Here is a 21920-nt window from a genome sequence, read left to right as displayed (position 1 = left end):
ATCACATTTGCATGGTAAAAGAATAATATAAACTAAGCAGTTATAAATATCAGCTATTCCCACAATTTCAGTCAGCTTTTTACAGAAGTGGTTGTGGATGTCAGGCTCCAAAAACCAACAAAGACACAACAAAGTTCTTCTAAGCCATGGTTGTCAAACTTGCCATGTCACATTGCCGTCACGTGACATATCGTGACCTTTTTTCCCTTCGCAGAACTGGGGTAGGCGTGGCCTGCGTGTGACGCATCCAGCCCACAGGCCGCCAGTTTGACACCCCTGTTCTAAACAGATTCTTTTATTGTTCCTCCCATAGACAGAAATATTGCCAAACTAAAACAAACTACTTACACCATTAAACATAAACTCTGAGAATTCCTAGGGAGGAGCTGTTCTGGCTGTCTTCCTCCCACTCAGACTAAACTTCGCTGGCTTTTGTTCCTCTGGAATGTACTCCCTCTCTCCAGACTACATTCCTCCACAGTGGAAAGTGCTTTGTCCATATATTGTCTCATTCATAAAACAGAATAATGGAGTTGAAAGATCGTTTTCAATCTTACTACTAATGCAGGAAATCCTTTACAACCCTTTACAATATGAAGCTTCCCTTCATATTTTTAAATAGCAATAGCAATTCTATACCATTCCATAGTGCTTTACAGCAGTGGTCCCCAACCCCCGGTCCGCGGACCGGTGCCGGGCCGTGGAGTACCTGGCACCGGGCCGCGCAGTGGCCGGGGGACATGAACGCTGCAGCGCAAAGGCTCCTGGGCCGTGCGCAAAAGCTCCTGGGCCGTGCGCAATGGGCCGTGCGCAAAAGCTCCTGGGCCGTGCCCCCACCCCTGCGCACGCTCAGCGGGCCGCGGCGATAAAAAGGTTGGGGACCACTGCTTTACAGCACTCTCTGACCAGTTTACAATGTTGGCATATTGCCCCCCCCTCAACAATCTGCCTCCTCAGAAAGATGGAAGGCTGAGTCAATCTTATACTCCATCAGGATCAAACTCCAGGTTGTGGGCAGAGTTTGCCTGCAATACTACATTCTAACCGCTGCGCTACCAGGGCTTAAATGAAGGAGAATCAAGCAGTTTCCATACAACAAACAGTTGGTATCACTGGAAAATCATTTGTAAGCTCTAGATCCATGATGGCGAACCTATGGTACGCGTGCCACAGGTTGCATGCAGAGCCCTCTCTGTGGGCATGCCAGCTGTCTCCCCAGCTCAGCTCCACAGCGCATTTGCATGCCTCCCACCGGCCAGCTCGTCTTCGGGTCTTTGCCATGCATGAGCGGGGGGTGGAGCACATGCATGGGTGGCAGGGCGCATGCACGGGGGCGCTCACATTGCATTTGGGGGGCTTGTGTACGTGCCCACCAACCCACCCCCCCGGACCCCATTTTGGGCCTAGAAGGCCTCCTGCACCAACTTGGAAGTCAAAATGGGGCACAGGGGCATCATGCGAGGCCTCCCCGCACCTCATTTTGGCTTCCAGATTGATACAGGAGGCTTTCCAGACCCTTTGCACTGGCAAAGAGGCTGCGGCGGCAGGCCGTTCATGCCAGCAAAGGGGCTGCGATGGCAGGCCGTTTGCGCCAGCAAAGAGGCTGCAGCTGTAGGCCGTTCGCACCGACAAATAGGCTGTAGCTGCAGGCCATTTGTGCCGGCAAAGAGGCGGCGGAAGGCCTGTGTCTCGGGCAGGGATGAAACGCTGTTGGGCGATCTGGTAGCGATTGTGGCAGTTGGTTCGGAGAACTGGTAGTGATGGCGACGCGAGGCTCCACCCACCCGCCCGGGTGTCATTACTTCCTGCTTTTAAAAGGTAAAAAAAAAGGCTCTGACGATTGCGCACCACAACTGTGATTGTCAGAGCCTTTTTTTTACTTTTAAAAGCTTTTTTTTACAACCTATTCGAATAGGTTGTAAAAAAATGCTTTTAAAAGTAAAAAAAAAGGCTCTGATGATTGCGCGCCACAGCAGTGATCATCAGAGCCTTTTTTTTTAACCTTTTAAAAGCATTTGTTATAACCTATTCACCCGAAATAGTAAAAAAATGCTTTAAAAAAGAAAAAAAAGTTGGTCGCGCCCACCCAGTCACATAACCCACCACCACCAAGCCACGCCCACAGAACCGGTAGTAACAAATGTTGCATTTCACCACTGGTCTCGGGGCGGAGTCATGCCCAGCTGATCAACAAAGGCCCAAAGTAGCCATCCACCATGTTTTGGCTTTCAGGCTGGTGCAGGAGGCTTTCCAGGCCCAAAACGGGGCACGCGGGATGCTGCATGAGCCCCCCCCCCCCCGTGTCCCATTTTGGGCCTGGAAAGCCTCCTGCACCAGCCTGAAAGCCAAAATAAGGCGCAGGGGGGCTGGATCATAGATGGGGGGCACTCACATTGCATTTTTGGGGTTCAGGCATGCGCACATGCATTCGTGCATGCTTTGGGCACTCAGCACCAAAAAGGTTAATCATCAGTGCTCTAGATGAAATGTATTTTGCATTTTTTCAAAAATTGGCACTAACTGAGACAACTCATTCCTGGAGTGACAAGGAAGAAAAACCAAATTGCTCCATTGTTGTAACAAAACCTCATACATTTTAAGACAACTATTATGTGACTTGCAATGGTCCCTTTTCCAAGATAAACATCTACGTGCTTCAATTCCAGAAGAATGGGAAAGGGACCGCTTGGATACCCTGAAATGGAACCTAAATTCTCGAAATGTTTTGAAGGCTGGAAGCAAATGGATTTTTTTATATTACCTAATGGATTACTGTCATATCTAGAATCTATCAGATTCATGTACCAGTGGATATACGTCAGAGGAGAGAGTGAGCCCAGCCAGCTTATGATTAAATGAGATGTTGCAGGCAATTGGGTGAAGTAAACGATAATTCTGTTAACCACAAGTGAATGTGTTGTGCATATACTGCTGCATAGAGACAGGTAATAGTTTGTATTGAAAGAGGGAGCCAGTTGTTTTCTGGAAATACGATAGTTTTCCTGCATCTTTATACTTCTATTATTCTCTATTAAGGTAAAGGTTCCCCTCACATACAGTCAGGTCCAGAAATATTGGGACATCGACACAATTCTAACATCTTTGGCTCTATACACCACCACAATGGAGTTGGAATGAAACAAACACAATGTGCGTTAACTGCAGACTGTCAGCTTTAATTTGAGGGTATGTACATCCAACTCAGGTGAACAGTGTAGGACTTACAGCAGTTTGTATATGTGCCTCCCACTTGTTAAGGGACCAAAAGTAATGGGACAATTGGCTTCTCAGTTGTTCCATGGCCAGGTGTGTGATATTCCCTCAATACCCCAATTACAATGTGCAGATAAAAGGCCCAGAGTTCATTTCAAGTGTGCTATTTGCATTTGGAATCTGTTGCTGTCAACTCTCAAGATGAGATCCAAAGAGCTGTCACTATCAGTGAAGCAAGCCATCATTAGGCTGAAGAAACAAAACAAACCCATCAGAGAGATAGCAAGAGCATTAGGCGTGGCCAAAACAACTGTTTGAAACATTCTCAAAAAGAAGGAATGCATTGGTGAGCTCAGCAACACCAAAAGACCCGAGAGACCTCTGAAAACAAGTGTGGTGGATGACCGAAGAATTCTTTCCCTGGTGAAGAAAACACCCTTCACAACAGTTGGCCAGATCAAGAACACTCCCCAGGAGGTAGGTGTATGTGTGTCGAAGTCAACAATCAAGAGAAGACTTCACCAGAGTGAATACAGAGGGTTCACCACAAGATGTAAACCATTGGTGAACCACCAATCTAACAAAGCCTTCACAGTTCTGGAACAAGATCCTATGAACAGATGAGACCAAGATCAACTTGTACCAGAGTGATGGGAAGAGAAGAATATGGAGAAGGAAAGGAACTGCTCATGATCCTAAGCATACCACCTCATCAGTGAAGCATGGTGGTGGTAGTGTCATGGCGTGGGCATTTATGGCTGCCAATGGAACTGGTTCTCTTGTATTTATTGATGATGTGACTGCTGACAAAAGCAGCAGGATGAATTCTGAAGTGTTTTGGGCAATATTATCTGCTCACATTCAGCCAAATGCTGCAGAACTCATCGGACGGCGCTTCACAGTGAAGATGGACAATGACCCAAAGCATACTGCAAAAGCAACCAAAGAGTTTTTGAAGGGACAGAAGTGGAATGTTATGCAATGGCCAAGTCTATTACCTGACCTGAATCCCATTGAGCATGCATTTCACTTGCTGAAGACAAAACTGAAGGGAAAATGCCCCAAGAACAAGCAGGAACTGAAGATAGTTGCAGTAGAGGCCTGGCAGAGCATCACCAGGGATGAAACCCAGCTTCTGGTGATGTCTATGCGTTCCAGACTTCAGGCTGTGATTGACTGCAAAGGATTTGCAACCAAGTATTAAGAAGGGAAAGTTTGATTTATGATTATTATTCTGTCCCATTACTTTTGGTCCCTTAACAAGTGGGAGGCACATATGCAAACTGCTGTAAGTCCTACACCATTCACCTGAGTTGGATGTACATACCCTCAAATTAAAGCTGACAGTCTGCAGTTAATGCACATTGTGTTTGTTTCATTCCAACTCCATTGTGGTGGTATATAGAGCCAAAGATGTTAGAATTGTGTTGATGTCCCAATATTTCTGGACCTGACTGTATATGTGCTAGTTGTACCCGACTCTAGGGGGTGGTGCTCATCTCTGTTTCAAGACCGAAGAGCCAGCACTGTCTGAAGACATCTCCGTGGTTGTGTGGCCGGCATGACTAAACCCGAAAGGTGCATGGAACGCTGTTACCTTCCCACCAAAGGTGGTCCCTATTTTTCTACTTGCATTTTTTACGTGCTTTCAAAGTGCTAGGTTGGCAGAAGCTGGGACAAGTAACGGGAGCTCACCCCTTTACACAGCACTAGGGATTCGAACCACTGAACTGCCGACCTTTTGATTGACAAGCTCAGCGTCTTAGCCACTGAGCCACTGCATCCCTTTTTTTATTCTCTATTACGTATTTACAAAAAAAAAAGAAGCGCAGCATAACAAAGTCTCCAGAGCTTTCTTTGTCCTTCTAACATTACAGCATGCAGGAACTTTGTAACAAATTATGAATCTGTTTAACTATGAAACCATTTTTCTTCCTGGAAAGTTTAACAAGCTTCCCTTGTTACATTTAGGAGCTAAGAATTACTCTTTTGGGATGTAGCCCACTTCTTACTCTGGTGCTCTTGTAATATTAATCCTTCAGTGAATACACACATTTCTACTGTTTAGAAAAATCCAATTATCTAAGCAAAATGATTCAGGAAACTCCGTATCTCTTACTTCCTTTTGCAAACACCAGACAAGAGCTGATATTCTTGATCTCATCTCTTATGAAATCAGGAGAGGAAAAAATATCTGGTCTCTAAAGTCAGCATGTGCTGCCCTCTTGCTCCAGACAACTATTTTATTTTATTTTTTAATTTAATTTAATTTAATTTAATTTAATTATTTTTATTTATTTTATTTTATTTTTTATTATTTTTGAATTGTCACCCATCTCGCCTCGAGGCATTGCAGTATATCTGTTAAGCGGTCAATAGGCTGGGCAGAAGCTCTATGTCCACTCTATGAATGCTTGATATGGATCTGTTGAAATTCTTCTCCCTCAACCTCCCTTTCTGCAAGTTGGAAGGAAGAGTTTCAATCCACCTTTGTTCATGAATAGGAACCCAGGGAACTGCTGCATTTAGAATGCGACCATGTGGACAACAAGCTCAGTGTTCATCTACGATGCCGGCAGATCTTAAAGTCCAAATCCACTCCTAACTGTAGCTGCCAGGGATGAAACCCTATCTGCACACAGAACAGCTGATGATGATCTTCCCTTGTTGCTGGATTTAAGCATGTTTGTTTTGCCTTGTCCTCAAGACTAATATAACTACTCACAGAAGGCAGCATTATACATAACTGCGGTTAAAAAAAAACAAACAGAAATGCTTCATCACATACCGTAATTCCCATTATCCTCTGTGTCAGAGCAACATATCTGAAGGACACCAGATTTAGAAGCTATGGTTAACTAAAGTCTTTAAGGCTCTGGTTTCTCTTTTCAGTCTTCAACATATCAGCAAAAACAGCTGCTTCATCCTTTCTTAGATCGGAAATGCCTTTTTTTGTTAGCAGCGCACAGGCCAATACCCAAAGTGACTATTGATTTCATTGAGATAAAGGGTACTTAACACTGCAGTACTGCAGTGTAAGAGTCGCTAAATCTGTGAGCCTTACATCTATGAAAAACAGCATAAAATTACCATACTTTTAGAGAATACTATAAGACATACTTTCCCCCTCCTTCAAAAGAGGGTGAAAATTTGGGTGCATCTTATACACCGAATGTAGCCCACCTGCCGGCCCACACTCTTTGGCCATTTTCGGCCACCACACGCTGTTTTAGACCTGTTCCAGCCTGCAGGGATTGCCACAGCACATTGCTGCCTTCGTGCCTCGCATCCATGCCTCACGTTTTTGGCCTCTGTGTATCGCGTTTTCAGCCTGAGAAAACTCCGTTTTAGACACATTCCAGGCTGTGGGGATCACCACAGCACATCGCCACCAATCGCCGCCTCCGCGCATCACATTTTCAGTCTCTGTGTGTCACATTTTTGGCCTCTGCATGCCCTGTTTTTGGCCTCTGCACATCGCATTTTCAGGTGGTTCCAGGCGGCAGGGATTGGGGCTTTCAGGTAGTTCCAGGCTGTGGGGATTGGCGCCGGTGGCAATCCCTGCTGCCTGGAACCACCTGAAAACGTGATGCACAGAGGCCATAAAACGGGGCATGTGGAGGCCGAAAATGCGACACACAGAGGTGGCAATTGGCAGTGATGTGCTGTGGCGATCCCCGCAGCCTGGAAGGGTCTAAAACAGAGCATTCGGCAGCCAAAAACACGAGGCACAGAGGCGGAGATGGTCTGTGGCAATCCCTGCAGCCTGGAATAGCTAATTGGGGGTATTCCGGGAGGCTGGTCTACCCACCACCAATCAGCTGCTCATACTTAATCAGACTGCAATAATGTGCTGAAGCTGAACAGGCTGCTTGCTATTTGCTGCAAGGATGATAGCCAGATGAATACTGATGGATGCTATCAGGCAGAGGCAGAATTTTTTTCTTGTTTTCCTCCCCAAAAACTAATATGGTATACTCCGAAAAATATGGCATACTGAATGTCAGTTTTAGATGGTTTTCATAGACTTCCCCAGCTAGAAATCAGCCTGGTAGCATCTGCATGAGTACTTATGCCCAGTGGTGAGATTCAGCCAGTTTGCATCACTTCGGGAGAACCGGTTGTTAACTTTCTGAGCAGTTTGGCAAACGGGTTGTTGGAAGAAATCATTAGGGCAGAGAACCAGTTGTTAAATTACTTGAATCCCACCACTGTTTATGCCTCATAATAAAATGTGTTTTTCTTAGAAGATGCTACCAGACTCTTTCTGATTTTCGACTATCATAGACGAACCCAAATTCCCTTCTACAAAGTCTACAATGAGATTCCCCAGTTAGGTGTCTTGCCAAGGCTATAATGAATGACAGTTAGATTATAACTCCCAACTAACTGCATTGAAGGTAGATGTAGTCCCATCTGCAGGCCATGAGGCTCCGGATAGAATTGCAATCTGATGTGTGTCTATTCAGAATGAAATCCAACTAAGTCAATAGGACATATGACCACATAAATGGATATCAGTCTGAAATGCAGTCTAAATGATAAAGAGTTTTTGCCCAAATGGCAATGCACGTTCTACCTCTTACGTGCATAAGCAAAACATCACAACCCCCCTACAGAAGGAACAAAGTGTGCTTTATCATTTCCCCCTCCCTTCTTCCCCCCCCCCAAAGGATGTCCATGGTGGTTGTATTGCTGAACGCTGAAATTTCAAAGTCTTTTGTGACCTGCCAGCAAGGAAACTGATAGCACTGGGGTCTTAACGCCTTCTTATATTTGAACATCATAGCCATATGCTCAAATGGCATAGAAAAAGGTGTAAAATAAATGTTGTTCTGGGCATCGATTTCAAGCAATTCTCTGCTCCCTTTCTTCAAAATTCAGGGGGGAGAAATAAATAACAAAGGGAGACGTTCACTTGTTTCCATATTTTTGCTTTTTAAGCCATGAGACGGCATTGTCAGAACCGAAAATGTTACAGGATGACGAGACAGAGGGATCCTTCCCCCCCCCTTCATTGCAGCCTGTTTCCAAGGCTAAACCGGTTGCCTAGGAAACCGCAGTAGGTGGAATCTGATTCAATGTGTGGCCAGACCGAGAGCGTCAGGGATCTGTGGCCAGCGTTTCAATGAAGGAGGGAGACGGTCTCTGAAGAATTAAGGAAGGCATAAAATTGAAGAGAAGCAAAAAAAATTTAAAATGCAAATTCCGGGCAATTCCTTTCCTAGTGCGGAATGTGAAGTTGTGCATAAAAATAACTGCATACGTTCGAAATGTCGCAGAGACTGGGATCAGGCAAGATGCCTTGCCGAGAACAATAGAACCCTGCTATTATTCAGTATAATGGCTCCTCTAACTACTGTTAACTATGAAATGTGTTGAGTTTCTAACACTCCCATCCTAGAGATGGGGGAGGGGAAGTCTGCTTTTCTTTTTTTAGGGCACAAGACACGTACAGTCAGAAAAACTAGCACTTTCTTTCAGAAAGAATCACCACTATTATTTGGAGACATCTTCTTTGTTCAGAGGGCCTACTATCTTCTTAATGTCTGCTAGTAAAATTCATGGAAGCAACCCACTTCCATTTTTATGTGTGATGTGAAACTGATATGGTATTTATGTGTCAGGTTTTGGGATAGATGGATATATATTACACACATAACCAAGGAATTAATTATTCAGTTATAGCCTTGGCCATCGTCCAGTGGATGAACAGAGCATCAAATCATTCATATTCGTGCTGGTTTGAGTACCTGCTTTTGACATGCTGTAGTTCTTTCTGACTGCTGCATCACTCGGTTTAATAGCATGGATCATGTTACTCTTCTGGGATCTGAGGATGTTAATAAAACATTGTGGCTCTCTTGGCTCCTTGTCTATCTTAATTTATTCATGCTAGTTTGATGGAGCAGTAATGTCAGCCTTGAAGCAGACCAATCCAACTCACAAAGCAGCTCTTCTTGGATCCAAATTTCTATTCATCAAATAGTGGCCTTAACAGTTTGGAGTGAGGGGAAATCTGCTTGAATGCAGTAGTCCAGGGGTGTCAAACTCAAGGCCCACGGACTGGATCTGGCCTGCAGGGTGCTTAAATCTGGTCCACAGGGCCAGCCTGGAAATAGCAAAAGACTGGCTCACGGTGCCTCCGCATGCAGCCCCCCGAACCCCGTTTTGGCCGGCAGGGTGCTGCAAGAAGCATCCATTCTGTCCCACCCACCTCCCGACTGGCCAGCCCGCGGAGAACTACAATGCTGATCTGGCCTTCGAAGAAATCCAGTTTGACACCCCCTGTGGTAGTCTCTCTACAATTGCAGATTTATTAGAGGACACCAACTACAGGTAGTCCTCAACTTATGACAATTGAGCCCAAAATTTATGGTGCTAAGCAAGACATTTGTGAAGTAAGCTTTGCCCCTTAAGTGTTAAGTGAATCACTTAAGTTAGTCACACACGGTTGTTAAGTGAATCTGGCTTCCCCGTTGACTTTTGCTTGTCAGAAAGTTGCAAAAGGTGAATACATGATCCCAGGGACACTGCAATGTGAGTCAGTTGCCAACTGTCTGAATTTTGATCACGTGACTATGGGGATGCTGCAACAGTCTTGTGAAAAAATGGTTATAAGTCACTTTTTTCAATGAAGTTGTAACTTTGAACAGTCGCTAAGTGAGCTATTGTATGTTGAGGACTACCTGTTCATCTGACTTGCATCATGCACCATGAGGTAGGTGTGTTGGAAATAAAGTCAGCCAGATTTTGCAGTTTACTTAAATGGAGGATCTTTGTCCCTTAAAACTTATGGCACTTTTACCCAAGACCAAGGTAGGAAAGGTTTCTTTCGGTCAACTTTCATTCCAGTAATGTTATACTGGATTGTAGCTAATATCTGATTTGATTCTCAGTAAGACTATGCTGTAACTCCTTCATATATTATAGTTAGAGGAAGGATGCCAGGAAAAAGGCATGGGGATCACAATCAAGTAGCAAAATTGTCTCAAGTAAGTTTCCCCTCAGACCTGAATACAGTAATCAATTTTTGGCAAACTGAGCGGGCTAAAAAAAAAAAAACCAAGGCTTTTAAAGAGGATTAATCAAGTGTTGGAAGGAGAATAGAGGATTCCAGGAAAATGCTATTGTGAGATCTAGAGATTTGTTGCCTAATAAAAATGGATTTGAAACATAATCACCTACAGGTGGCTCTCAACATATGGTTGTAATGCAATCTACCCATTTAAGTCATAAGATGTGACAGCTGTAAAACAGGTCAATCATATGACCAAACTGATTTTTAATGACCTTTTTTGCAGCTTTCATAAAACAAATGCAGTTGTTGTAAAGCAAACCTATGGAAACCACTTCTGGACTTTGTGCTTGAGATAAAAAAACATGAAACTTTGATTTTGGGTTTTACTGATTTAGATAGATCTCTTGTTATAGAAATGGCTAGTTTATATTATTGTGTAAAAGTAAAAAGTTGAGGTTTGATGTTACCATTTTATTCTACTGCGCCAAAGGGAGTTTGAAGTTAATGCCTTTTCTTTCTTTTTCCCTTCTTTTCCCTCCTCTATTTTTCCCATTATTTGCTTTTGTATTTTTGTATTTCATATTATAAACCAATAAAAAGGATAAACCATGCATTTGTTGAAAATCTGAAGTTTCAGTTTTGTGCAAAACCATCATAAAATGTGGTAACATGACTGCAGCACGCTGCAAATGGGCATCAATGCAGTCATGTTGCCAAGTCCCCAAAGATCGGTCCCATGACTATGGAAGAGGCCCAGCTCTTGTAACTTTGGAAATGGGTTATAAGTAGCCCCAAGGTGGATTCATCATAAGTTCCAATGGTCACCAAGCAACCAGTCATAAATCAAGGAATACCTGTAGCTGGCAGCCTGAAGAATCGAGAATTCAAAATTTTTAATTAAAGGTGTAAGGATTGATGACCGAACTGTTAAATAAGATCTGGAAAATGAACTAAATAATAAAACTCAATTTCATTTGCAAAATTAGTTCTGCTGTCTTCCCTGGGACTAACATATAGGAAAATGAGCATAGGACTACAGGTTTATATACCGACTTTAATGCCAATGTTAAGATTTAGTGTTGTCTGAATGGACACATTTTCAGCTGTAAGGGTCCAATCGGCTACCAGATCATGGACCAGTCATGTTATAGATCAGAAGTGTCAAACTCACAACCTGCAGGCCGCATGCATCACGTGCTGGCTACGTCCACCCCCGTTTTAGCAAAGGGGAAAAAAGTTGCAATACATCACATGACAACACAGGTTTGACACCACTGTTATAGATGCACATAATTCTCTAAAATATTTTTAGATGCCCCAGGACATTTATTCCCAGATAATCTTGATTTACCTGCAACACTCATATATCTCATTCTCCTTCCTAGCATTTTTCCTCCAAGTGCAGGGTTTGCTTTTTCAGATCAATCAAATGTTGATCCATTGGTTGCAACAGGAAATGACCAACTGGTTTGTATCCTGAGACAACCCCCCTCCTTCTTTAGGCTGAGAGTGAGTGACTGGCCCAAAGTCATCCAGTTGGCTTTCATGCCTAAATCAGGACTAGAACACAAGGTTTCCTGGTTCTAGCCTAATGCCTTAATCACTAGAACAAACTGACTCTCTTGCTATATTCATAAATACTTCAATTTACTAAGTCTATTTTCCATATAGGTATAGAATATACATAGCAGTATATGTGATTAAACAACACATTCCAATGAATGTGTTTCTTTGCAGCGCACTTTCCTGAGTTTCACACATTGTACCAGACTATAATGTAATTTGTTTCCTTTTAGCTAAATTATGATAAGTGAGTGCAAGCCAATTTGGTCTAGGGATTAAGGCATCAGAAAACCAGGAGACTGTGAGTTCTAGGCATGACTTGGGCATGAAGCCAGCTGGGTGACCTTGGGCCAGTCATCTCTCTCAATCCAAGGAAGGAGGCAATGGCAAACCACTTCTGGAATCTTGCCAAGAAAACTGCAGGGACTTGCCCATGCTGATGTCAGGAGTCAAGGCTGATATAAAGCCCCAACCCCCTTTTAAAAAAATAAATGAGGTTAATTTGGTGCGGTGATTAAGGTACCAAGTTAAAAACGGAGAGACTTCTAGTCCTGCCAGTTTGTGACCTTGGGCCAGTCACTCATTCTCACTCCTAGAAAGCCTGCATTGGCAATCCACTTCTGAAACCTTGCCAAAAAAACTGCGGGAATTTGTTGCCACGAAAACTGCAAGCAGTTGCCAGGAATCAAGACTGACTCAAAGACATTTTTTTAAAAAAGTGTGAACTCAGCATTGTGACTTCCTAACAATACAGCTTGTTGTTATGCATGAAATTAGTGTTATGTGTGAACAGGCTACAGTTAAAATGTGGATTAATATTGTGTGAATTTAGCAGGTTTCAAAACAAGTAGGAAATACAGTGAAAGTGAATAATATACATGGTATCTATATTTATATTCACACATAGATATATAGAGAGATGTGTCTGCTTGTTCTTTGGAGGAAAGTTTCTTCAAAAGAAGACAGACATAATGCACACAATCTTATCCCACATTTTCCCAGTGCTGAAATGAAAAAAAAAAAAAAGAATATTCAGTTTCTAAATTCCCACACCCAAAATAACATCCCATGTCATGTGATTATGAATCTACAGATCCTGTGATTGTCAAGGTAAAATAATAATCTCCAATTGTTAATACTATCATTTTAAAGCTGTACATAGGGGTCATATTCCTTGCAGGATTGCTCATCCCCAGAGGTTTGTGACTATTTTACCAAATCTGAAAGAGGGTGGGCATGTCCCAGGTCACTTTGGTGAAGTCGTGTGTCTTTATGGGAGTCTCAAAAGCAGCCCCCCCTTTTTTTAAATCATGGTGCTTTGTGAAACAGCTTTCCTCCCCCAAGAATAGAATAGAATAGAATAGAATTTTTTATTGGCCAAGTGTGATTGGACACACAAGGAATTTATCTTTGGTGCATATGCTCTCAGTGTACATAAAAGAAAAGATAAATTCGTCAAAAATCATAAGGTACAACACTTAATGATAGTCATAGGGTACAAATAAGCAATCAGGAAACAGTATCAATATAAATTGTAAGGATACAAGCAACAAAGTTACAGTCATAAGTGGAAGGAGATGGGTGATGGGAACGATAGGAAGATATGGCTGGCCCTGACAGCTTCCCTAGAGGAAGGCAGTGAAGACCAGGAGCCAGGATGCTGATGGAGCAGGCATGGTTATGTTTGCTCTACAGGAGTGACTTTTTTTTCTATTGTAATAAATATTGACAATTCTATTCGCTTTTTTTTTTTATTTTTGCTTGCCATCCAGAGTTCCCTTGGGCTGGAATGGGTGGCTTTATTTATTTGTTTAATAGATGAACAAGACATCATTTTTTGTGCACAAAATGAAACAGTATAATGCATACGTTATGCAGTATATAATGAATCCAGATGCCTATTATATATTTTTTTTAAAAAATCTGGAGGTATAGATTCTGCATTAAGGCTTGCACCAATGCAAATGTGAAAGCCTCAGCTATGAGATCCCCTTGACTCACTTCCTGAGCAGCGTTCCAGTAATAATACAAAAAGGCTACTCCGTGGCTTAGGATCACTCGGTTGACAGGGGGTGTGAGCTATGTTTCCTTCCAAGTTACATCTACTAACAGTAGGAATTGGCAGAAACAACCAGCAGCACAGAAAACTCCACCCCACCCCCAGCGCTATTCCGTTTCTCATCACAGCTGTTGGATCTGTTGAAGGACAACCGACTGTTTCCCCCCCCCCACCCCAAAACGTGGGAAGCTGACGGAGATATTCAGCCCAGATTCCCCCCACTTCCCCACCCCTCTACAAAGAAGCGGATCTAGGAAAAGCGATGCAGTGGGCACCCTGCTTTTGTGCAATTTGACAAAAGAGTTGCCTAATCCGCCGAATTAAACCAACTGCATTAAAAAAAAAAAATAGGAAGGATAATAATACTCTTCAGTCTGAAACATTCTGGAAACCGGAGAGTTAATACTTCGCTTAGCACCGACTGGAGTGCTTTAATGCTATGACACGGTTTCCGTTCTTTACAAAATCCCAGTCCGCGTGAGAAAAGCCTCTCGTAGCTTTTCTCTCCTCCTTTTCCACTCGTCTGTCTCCCCCTCCCTCAGCTATTATCTCCCTACACTTCGGATCGCATCACCGTCAAATCTTCCTCTCCCGGCTCGCCAGTTGCCCGATTATTACTATGACTAACACAATACTGCGACCTTGACGAGACCCGCCGTGCAAAAATACAAGATCGATCCGTTTGAAAAACTCGAAAAAGCGGCTTTCAATACCGAGAGAACCGGTGCTGCAATTCGGGGCGTGGCGGGCGGGCGGGGGGGGGGCGGGAGAGAAGATAGGGTGGGGGGGAAACATTAACGAAGGCTACCAGTTGTCTACAAAGCTGGGAACCAGAGTTGGGGTTTTTTTTTTTTTTTTCCTCTCTCACAAGCGCCGCTTAAGGCTGGGCTCCTGGAGGAAGCGAAGAAGCGGAGGGCTCGATCCGCAAACAGATGGTGTAGTAGGTTCTCGAAAGGGCGCGGGGCTTTTGTGTGTGTGTGTGCGGGAAGAGAGCACGTGGGAAACAGGAGACGCTGCAGCGATGGACCCGCCCCTGCTCTCCACCACTTTTTGCAGCGTTGCTGCTGCTGCTACTGCAAAGGGGGCGGGCGAGCCTCCGAAGGAACAAAAGAGTTGGGGGTACCGGAGTCGGAGGGCGCGGTGTAAAGCGCTCTCTGATGGATGCTCGGAGCCCGAAAAGCCCAGACGTTGCAGTTTATTTTTTTCGCCTCCTCCTCCTCCTCCCCCCTCCTCTCTAGCGCCTTACTTAGCCCCCTCTCTCTTTTTTTTCCCTCCCCCTGAGGAGAAACCAAGAACAAAGCGCTGCTTCAGCCTTAAAAAAAAAAGTTGAGAGCGCTCCCCACCCACCCTGGCTCCTCCTGCCGGCTAAACCCTAAAAAAGACCGCTGGGGGGAGGATTTGGGGGAGGGGGGGTGTTGAAGGGCAGCAGGAGGCTCGAACCAAAGCCAGAGATTCCTTTCGGTCCCTTCTCTGATCCGAGCCGCATTTTCTCTGCCGGGGGTGGGGGTGAGATGAGGGGTGGGGTTCAAATCGGCAGAGGAGGGCAATACGCGTGGAGGAATTATGTTTCCCCCCCCCGGGGTGGGGCACTGTGGTGATCGCCCCCCACCCGCGAGCTTAAAATGGATCTGGTGGTTGCTTTGAGGAATCGAACACCCTTTCCGCCTCTCTTGCTGTCGAGAAAAGCCCTCGAAAGCAAGTTCGATACCGCTTTTCCCCTTATTTCTGCACTACGCTTTACTATTATATTACTACGACTAGTACAATATTGGAGGGTTTTGTTGTTGTTTTTTGCTGTCGAACTCTCGGTTGTGGAATAGAAGAAGGGAGTCAATTTGACGGATCGCGAACCACTTCCCCACCTCCCCCGTCGATATATATATATATTATATATATAATATATTTATATATATAAAAGATATATATATAAATATAATATATTTATATATATAAAAGACTGCAAGCAACCTGCCTCTCCCCGTGGTGGTAGCATAGACGACTCCCAGCCTTCTTCTTTTTTTTTTTTTGCCGCGGTCGCCCCCTGCGCGCCTGTCCAGAGCCGCATTACATCACCCGAGGAGAGGCGGGGCTTGGGTGGAAACGGGCGGGGCTTGGGCTGCAGAAGGGCGGCGAGCCGAGGCTCCCGGTATAAAAGGAGGCTCGCGGAACGAGCCCTTTCCCTGTCGCAGGTTGCCGGCGCGAGAGCAGGTGGGGTTGAGGCAGGAGGCTGAAGCAGCGGCCACTGAGGGGGTGGGTGTGAGCCCAGAAGAAAGCCGTCGCCATGCGTGAGATCGTCCACATCCAAGCCGGCCAGTGCGGGAACCAGATCGGAGCCAAGGTACTCTGGGCGAAGAGAGGAGAGGGGGACGAAGGCTTCGCGGCGGGGTGGGAGTCAAAAGTGTCCCCGGGTGTCTCTGCATCTGTGGGCGGGGCAGTCATTTCCTTCCACCTGCAGCAGATGGTGGGGTAACCCCAATACTGTGCTCTCCAAATCCACATTTCTCTCTTTCTGAAGATAGATAGATAGATAGATAGATAGATAGATAGATAGATAGATAGATAGATAGATCGCCAATCGGTTGCACCTTTTTTTCCTTTGTTCCGCTTCAGTGGAAGGGAGGGGAGAGCGCTTGTTCGGCGTTCATAGTAAGGTTCATCGCTGTGGCACAAAGAAAAGGTAGCCGGCGGGCGAGCTTTACCCGGGGAGGGGGAAAAAAAGGCGTGTCTCTCCCCCCCCCCCCGTTGCTTTTTAATGCGCGATCGGGAAAAAAAAGAGATGTCAGATTCGGGCGACTTGGTGAGAAAACAGGGATTCTCTTGAGCCAAGTAGAGAGACCTTGGCCACACCCTTCCTTACTCCCCTTCCATTCAGACGTACCCTCTATTATATATTAGTGCGGAGATAGACTGCGTCTCGGGGTGAGCTCCCGTGACTTGTCCCAGCTTCTGCCAACCTAGCAGTTCGAAAGCACGTAAAAAATGCAAGTAGAAAAAAATAGGGACGATCTTTGGTGGGAAGATAACAGCGTTCTGTGCGTCTTTGGCGTTTAGCCATGCCGGGTACAAGACCGCGGAGAGGTCTTTGGACAGCGCTGGCTCTTTGGCTTTGAAACGGAGATGAGCACCGCCCCCTAGAGTCGGGAACGACTAGCACATATGTGCGAGGGGAACCTTCACCTAGAAAACTAGAGGACTCACTACATATAATTTAATTGGAACAGAATTCTGGAATTTCAGTTCCAGCAAAAGGCACAAGGTATAGAATTAATAGTCCCCTGCAATTCTAACATATTAATTTTTCAGGAGGCTGGTGAGACTATATTGAATGTGAAATGCAGCTAACAATTGGAGGCTGCGGGTAGAAAAGAATCTTAACTCTTCGCTGCCATCTAGGCAGATCTGGTTGGTGGCACCCATTGTTGGTGCTTTCGACACCACCACACAGAAGCAGACTGGCTAGTCTCCTGGGAAAATTGGGACCCAAACCGTTAGCTGCTCTGAAGGTTGGAAATAGGATCGATCCAGCGCTGGGCGGTTTTAAGCCTTCTGCAACCCCACCCCTCTAAGGCAGTCGGAAAATGTTCAGCACGCATTCCGTAGATCTTAAAAATACTAAGGACCACTGGTTCCTTTTTTTAAGGGACCTCAATCAGATGAAGTCAAATGTGAACATTTGTTTTATATCTCGGGAAAGAAAACTGGGTTTTTTGTTTTGTTTTGTAGGTAGGTGTGTGAATCTCACGATCCTACATCTTCAGTTATTCTAATGTGGAGCACCGAGTCTGGGCAAAATATTTTCTTCATTTTTTTTCTAGAGACAGCTGTTAATAAAAACTCTTTGATGTAAAATTGTACAGTGTTGTTTCGTAAAGAACATTGAACATAAAGGGGAAAAAACAGGACTATTTTTAACTAGAACGTATCTGAAAATAATAAAGAGCAGGAGCAGCTGCTGTCTTTCATTTATGGTCCCCAACCCTCCTTTTGGGCAAGAATACAGAAGAAGGGTTCTTTTTTTAGAATTAATGGCAAGTCAGTGACAGATAGAACCTCTTTCTGCCTTCAGCTGTAACTGTGTCATCTCTTCGTACTTTAAAATCACCTTCCTTTTGACAGAGCTGCCTTGATTTCTGCTAGGGTAGCAACAGCAGCTCTGACAGCAGATTTAGACAGGGTGTTGCCTCCAAGAAGCACGTGCTGCTGCAGCTTCCTGGCATTTTGAACACAGTTGCTAACAGCTCTCAAAAATCCCATTCCAGTTCTGGGAAGTCATCAGCGATGAGCATGGCATTGACCCCACCGGCAGCTACCATGGAGACAGCGACCTGCAGCTGGAGAGGATCAATGTCTACTACAATGAAGCAACTGGTAACTGGGGTAGGGGGTGGGGAAGAGAAAATCTGTGATACGTTTGTGCCCTGAATTTTACATTAGAAGAAAGAAGGCAGCCACCGAGAGCAAAGTGTGACAAATCGTTGATAAAGCAGTCTGGTTAAATCCCTCGCAAAGAATGAATGCCTACTTGAAATTCCATCCTTGTTTCTTTAGCTCAGGCATGTCTGGCTGTGGACCGCATGCAGCCCTCGACAGCTAATAATGTGGCCCACAAGATAGTAAACCCTATTACAGGTAGTCCTCGAGTTAGGACCACAATTGAGCCCCAAAATTTATGTTGCTATCTGAAACATTTATTAGGTGGGTTTGCCCAATTTTATGACTTTTCACAATTGTTAAGCAAATCAATGCATTTGTTAAATTAGTAACACGATTGTTAAAGTGAATTGGGATTTCACCATTGACTGCTTGTCAGAAGGTCACAAAAGCGGATCGCATGACCCTAGGACACTACAACCGTCATAAATGTGAACAGGTTGCCAAGCATCTGAATTCTGATCACATGACCATGGGGATGCTGCAATGGTCATCAGTATGAAAAACAGTCATAAGTCATTTTTAAGTGCCGCTGTAATTTTGAACGGTCATTAAATGAACTGTTGTAAGTTGAGGACTACCTGCATGTGATTTATATACATTACTACATTGTATATTTTATATGTGGCCCAAGACAATTCCTCAAAGTGACCCAGGCTAGCCAAAAGATTGGCCATCCGTGTATCAGGCTGTCTCCTTTAAATGTACACCTCCCCTTCTATCTGTCTGTATCATAGCTGTGTGTTTCTTCACCAAATAGCAATGAATTGCCAAGAGCATGGAAGCAGCTTTGTGTTTCTTTTTTCTTTTAATTGGTTGGATCAGTAATACTGGGTATTTTGTCTTTTCCACACAGGTAACAAGTATGTTCCCCGTGCAATCCTCGTTGACTTGGAGCCTGGCACAATGGACTCAGTCAGATCTGGACCTTTTGGCCAGATCTTTAGGCCTGATAATTTTGTCTTTGGTGTGTAGCTGATCTACATGGCTTCTCTTTAAAAATACTCAATTGTGTTTGAAAAGCAAATTGGCCATTCTCAATGGAAACTGTCAATGGAAAATAATGGGATGGTGTTGTTTTTTGGCACAAGAGCAGGGGTGGGCACCAAGTGGTCTTCCATACATTTTTAAATAATGACTTCCAACACTCTTCAGCAGCATGGCCAGTGCTGAGGGAAGCCAATTGCTGTAGTTTCCATGAATTGTGAAAACCTAGACTTGTTTTAAGTCATTTGAATTCAACAACTATAGAGAGCATATGTGAAGGACAGACTACTGATTCTTTTAAATCAACTTCATCTGCATGGGACAAAAACTTTTTCAGTCTTTATTGAAAGTAGACCCAAAAAAGAGTCAAGCATCTCTAGGCAAGGGAAATTTGTGGCTAAATAAGTCTTGGAGCCTTGGAGAAATTAGTTCCCTAGAATAGGTTACAGGTCAAAAATCAGTAGCAGTATCTACCCTATTTATAATAAATGGTGTCTGGGTTCAGATGAATAAATTGCAGGGGCAGGATATATGTGATATGTTAGGCTGAGAATAAAAGCTTCATTTTGGCTTTAGTATTATGTGTGAAACACTGATTATATTTAAATGCAGCCTTGGCGTGCTCGGATATAAAGGAAAGAAAATGATTTGGTATGTGCAAGGACATTGGCATCAGATCTGTGGGTAGCTCGTTAAAACAGCTGCATCTTCTCTGATCATAAGGCTATAAAAGCAGTCCTCATTTAGCAACAATTGAGACCAGCAAGTTGGTAGATAAGCAAAGTGGTTATTGAGTGAAAAATCACAATTTCGTGATTGAACTTCAGCTGCAAAGGCTGTATATGCGAGGATTGGTCACAAACTTTTTCATCATTGTCATAACTGAACAGTTGCTGTCTGAGGCAGTCACTAAAGGAGGACAACCTGCAAAATATTTATAGTAATGCATCTCCTGTGTGTGTTTTGGTGGCATAGTAATTTAAAGAGCTGTTTTTAGAATTTGACCAAAATACAACTGAAGCGTACAAATAGTTTCTACATATGCGTGGTGCAAGGTAATATTTGCGAAATAATTATTAACTATTTTCTTCTGGATATTTTTTTTCTTTTAGGCCAGAGTGGTGCTGGGAACAACTGGGCCAAGGGCCACTACACAGAGGGAGCTGAGCTAGTGGATTCGGTGCTGGATGTAGTAAGGAAGGAATCTGAAAGCTGCGATTGCTTACAGGGCTTCCAACTCACCCACTCGTTGGGTGGGGGCACTGGATCTGGCATGGGAACACTTCTCATCAGCAAGATTAGGGAGGAGTATCCCGATAGGATCATGAACACCTTCAGTGTAATGCCATCTCCAAAAGTGTCAGACACGGTGGTTGAGCCATACAATGCCACCCTCTCTGTCCACCAGCTGGTAGAGAACACAGATGAAACCTACTGTATTGACAATGAGGCTCTGTATGACATCTGCTTCCGCACACTGAAACTCACAACTCCAACCTATGGCGATCTCAACCACTTGGTGTCTGCCACCATGAGCGGAGTGACTACCTGCCTCCGGTTCCCCGGCCAACTGAACGCAGATCTTCGCAAGCTGGCGGTCAACATGGTGCCTTTCCCTCGTCTGCACTTCTTCATGCCGGGCTTTGCTCCCTTGACAAGTCGTGGCAGCCAGCAATATCGTGCCCTGACGGTCCCGGAGCTGACTCAGCAGATGTTTGATTCTAAAAACATGATGGCGGCCTGTGACCCCCGCCACGGCCGATACCTGACAGTGGCAGCCATCTTCCGGGGCAGAATGTCCATGAAGGAGGTGGATGAGCAGATGCTGAATGTCCAGAACAAGAACAGCAGCTACTTTGTGGAGTGGATCCCCAACAACGTGAAGACGGCCGTGTGTGACATTCCTCCCCGAGGCCTGAAGATGTCTGCCACCTTCATCGGCAACAGCACCGCAATCCAGGAGCTCTTCAAGAGGATCTCTGAGCAGTTCACAGCCATGTTCCGGCGGAAGGCTTTCTTGCACTGGTACACCGGCGAAGGCATGGATGAGATGGAGTTCACGGAAGCTGAGAGCAACATGAATGACCTGGTCTCCGAGTACCAGCAGTATCAAGATGCTACTGCAGATGAGCAAGGAGAGTTTGAGGAGGAAGGAGAGGAGGATGAAGCTTAGAGGTTGAGTAGGGTTAGTCCATAGGCAAGTGTCCAAGGTGAGAGCTGTTCAGCTGTACCAGTGCATGCTTTTCCAGTTATTCTTGGTGCTTTTCACTGTTGCTCTGTCAGCAGTTTTTGTAACTTCACTCTTTATGTAACAGTAGTTGCAAAAGATTTCTGGGGAAAAAAGTCTTCTGTTTCAATGTCTGATCAAACATAAAAAGTATTTGTGTTTCTCACTGGTGTCTGGATTCTTTTCTTACAAAATGTCATAAGGCATTTTTAGCTAATTGAAGGAGTATGGCAAACTGATACTAATTTCCTTTTGCCTTTATAGTGTGGACTGTCAGTAAAAAATATGAATATTGTTCCTTAGTGATTTTGTAGTTTATATTTCTCCCTGTTAATAACAATGGCTCTTAAGGAATTTTGATCAAGCAATTATTCATTCTTTCACTATAATGCATATTCATCACTGGGGTATAGTCTTTT

The 21920-nt window shown here is 44.3% G+C and overlaps 1 protein-coding gene across 1 annotated transcript; it reads left to right on the top strand.

The window, feature by feature from the left end:
* The first annotated feature begins 16038 nt into the window (after nt 1-16038).
* On the top strand, nt 16039-21667 carry LOC117672433 (tubulin beta-2 chain). Its single transcript, XM_034429074.3, has 4 exons — nt 16039-16194; nt 18116-18224; nt 19144-19254; nt 20387-21667. The coding sequence occupies exons 1-4, from the start codon at nt 16138-16140 to the stop codon at nt 21445-21447; spliced, it is 1338 nt and encodes a 445-aa protein (XP_034284965.1). The 5' UTR covers nt 16039-16137; the 3' UTR covers nt 21448-21667.
* The last annotated feature ends 253 nt before the right edge of the window (nt 21668-21920 follow it).

This window comes from Pantherophis guttatus, chromosome 3 (genome assembly GCF_059756535.1).
Source record: "Pantherophis guttatus breed Tessera chromosome 3, ASM5975653v1, whole genome shotgun sequence".
NCBI classification, from domain to species: Eukaryota; Metazoa; Chordata; class Lepidosauria; order Squamata; family Colubridae; genus Pantherophis; species Pantherophis guttatus.
This window is presented reverse-complemented; position numbering and strand designations above follow the sequence as displayed.

Bases quoted from the DNA above. Each gene is read 5' to 3' on its own strand.
- LOC117672433 (XM_034429074.3), top strand. From the start codon at position 16,138: ATGCGTGAGATCGTCCACATCCAAGCCGGCCAGTGCGGGAACCAGATC. The intron at 16,195-18,115 runs GTACTCTGGGCG...ATCCCATTCCAG, and splicing joins GGAACCAGATCGGAGCCAAG to TTCTGGGAAGTCATCAGCGA. The intron at 18,225-19,143 runs GTAACTGGGGTA...TTTTCCACACAG, and splicing joins CTACTACAATGAAGCAACTG to GTAACAAGTATGTTCCCCGT.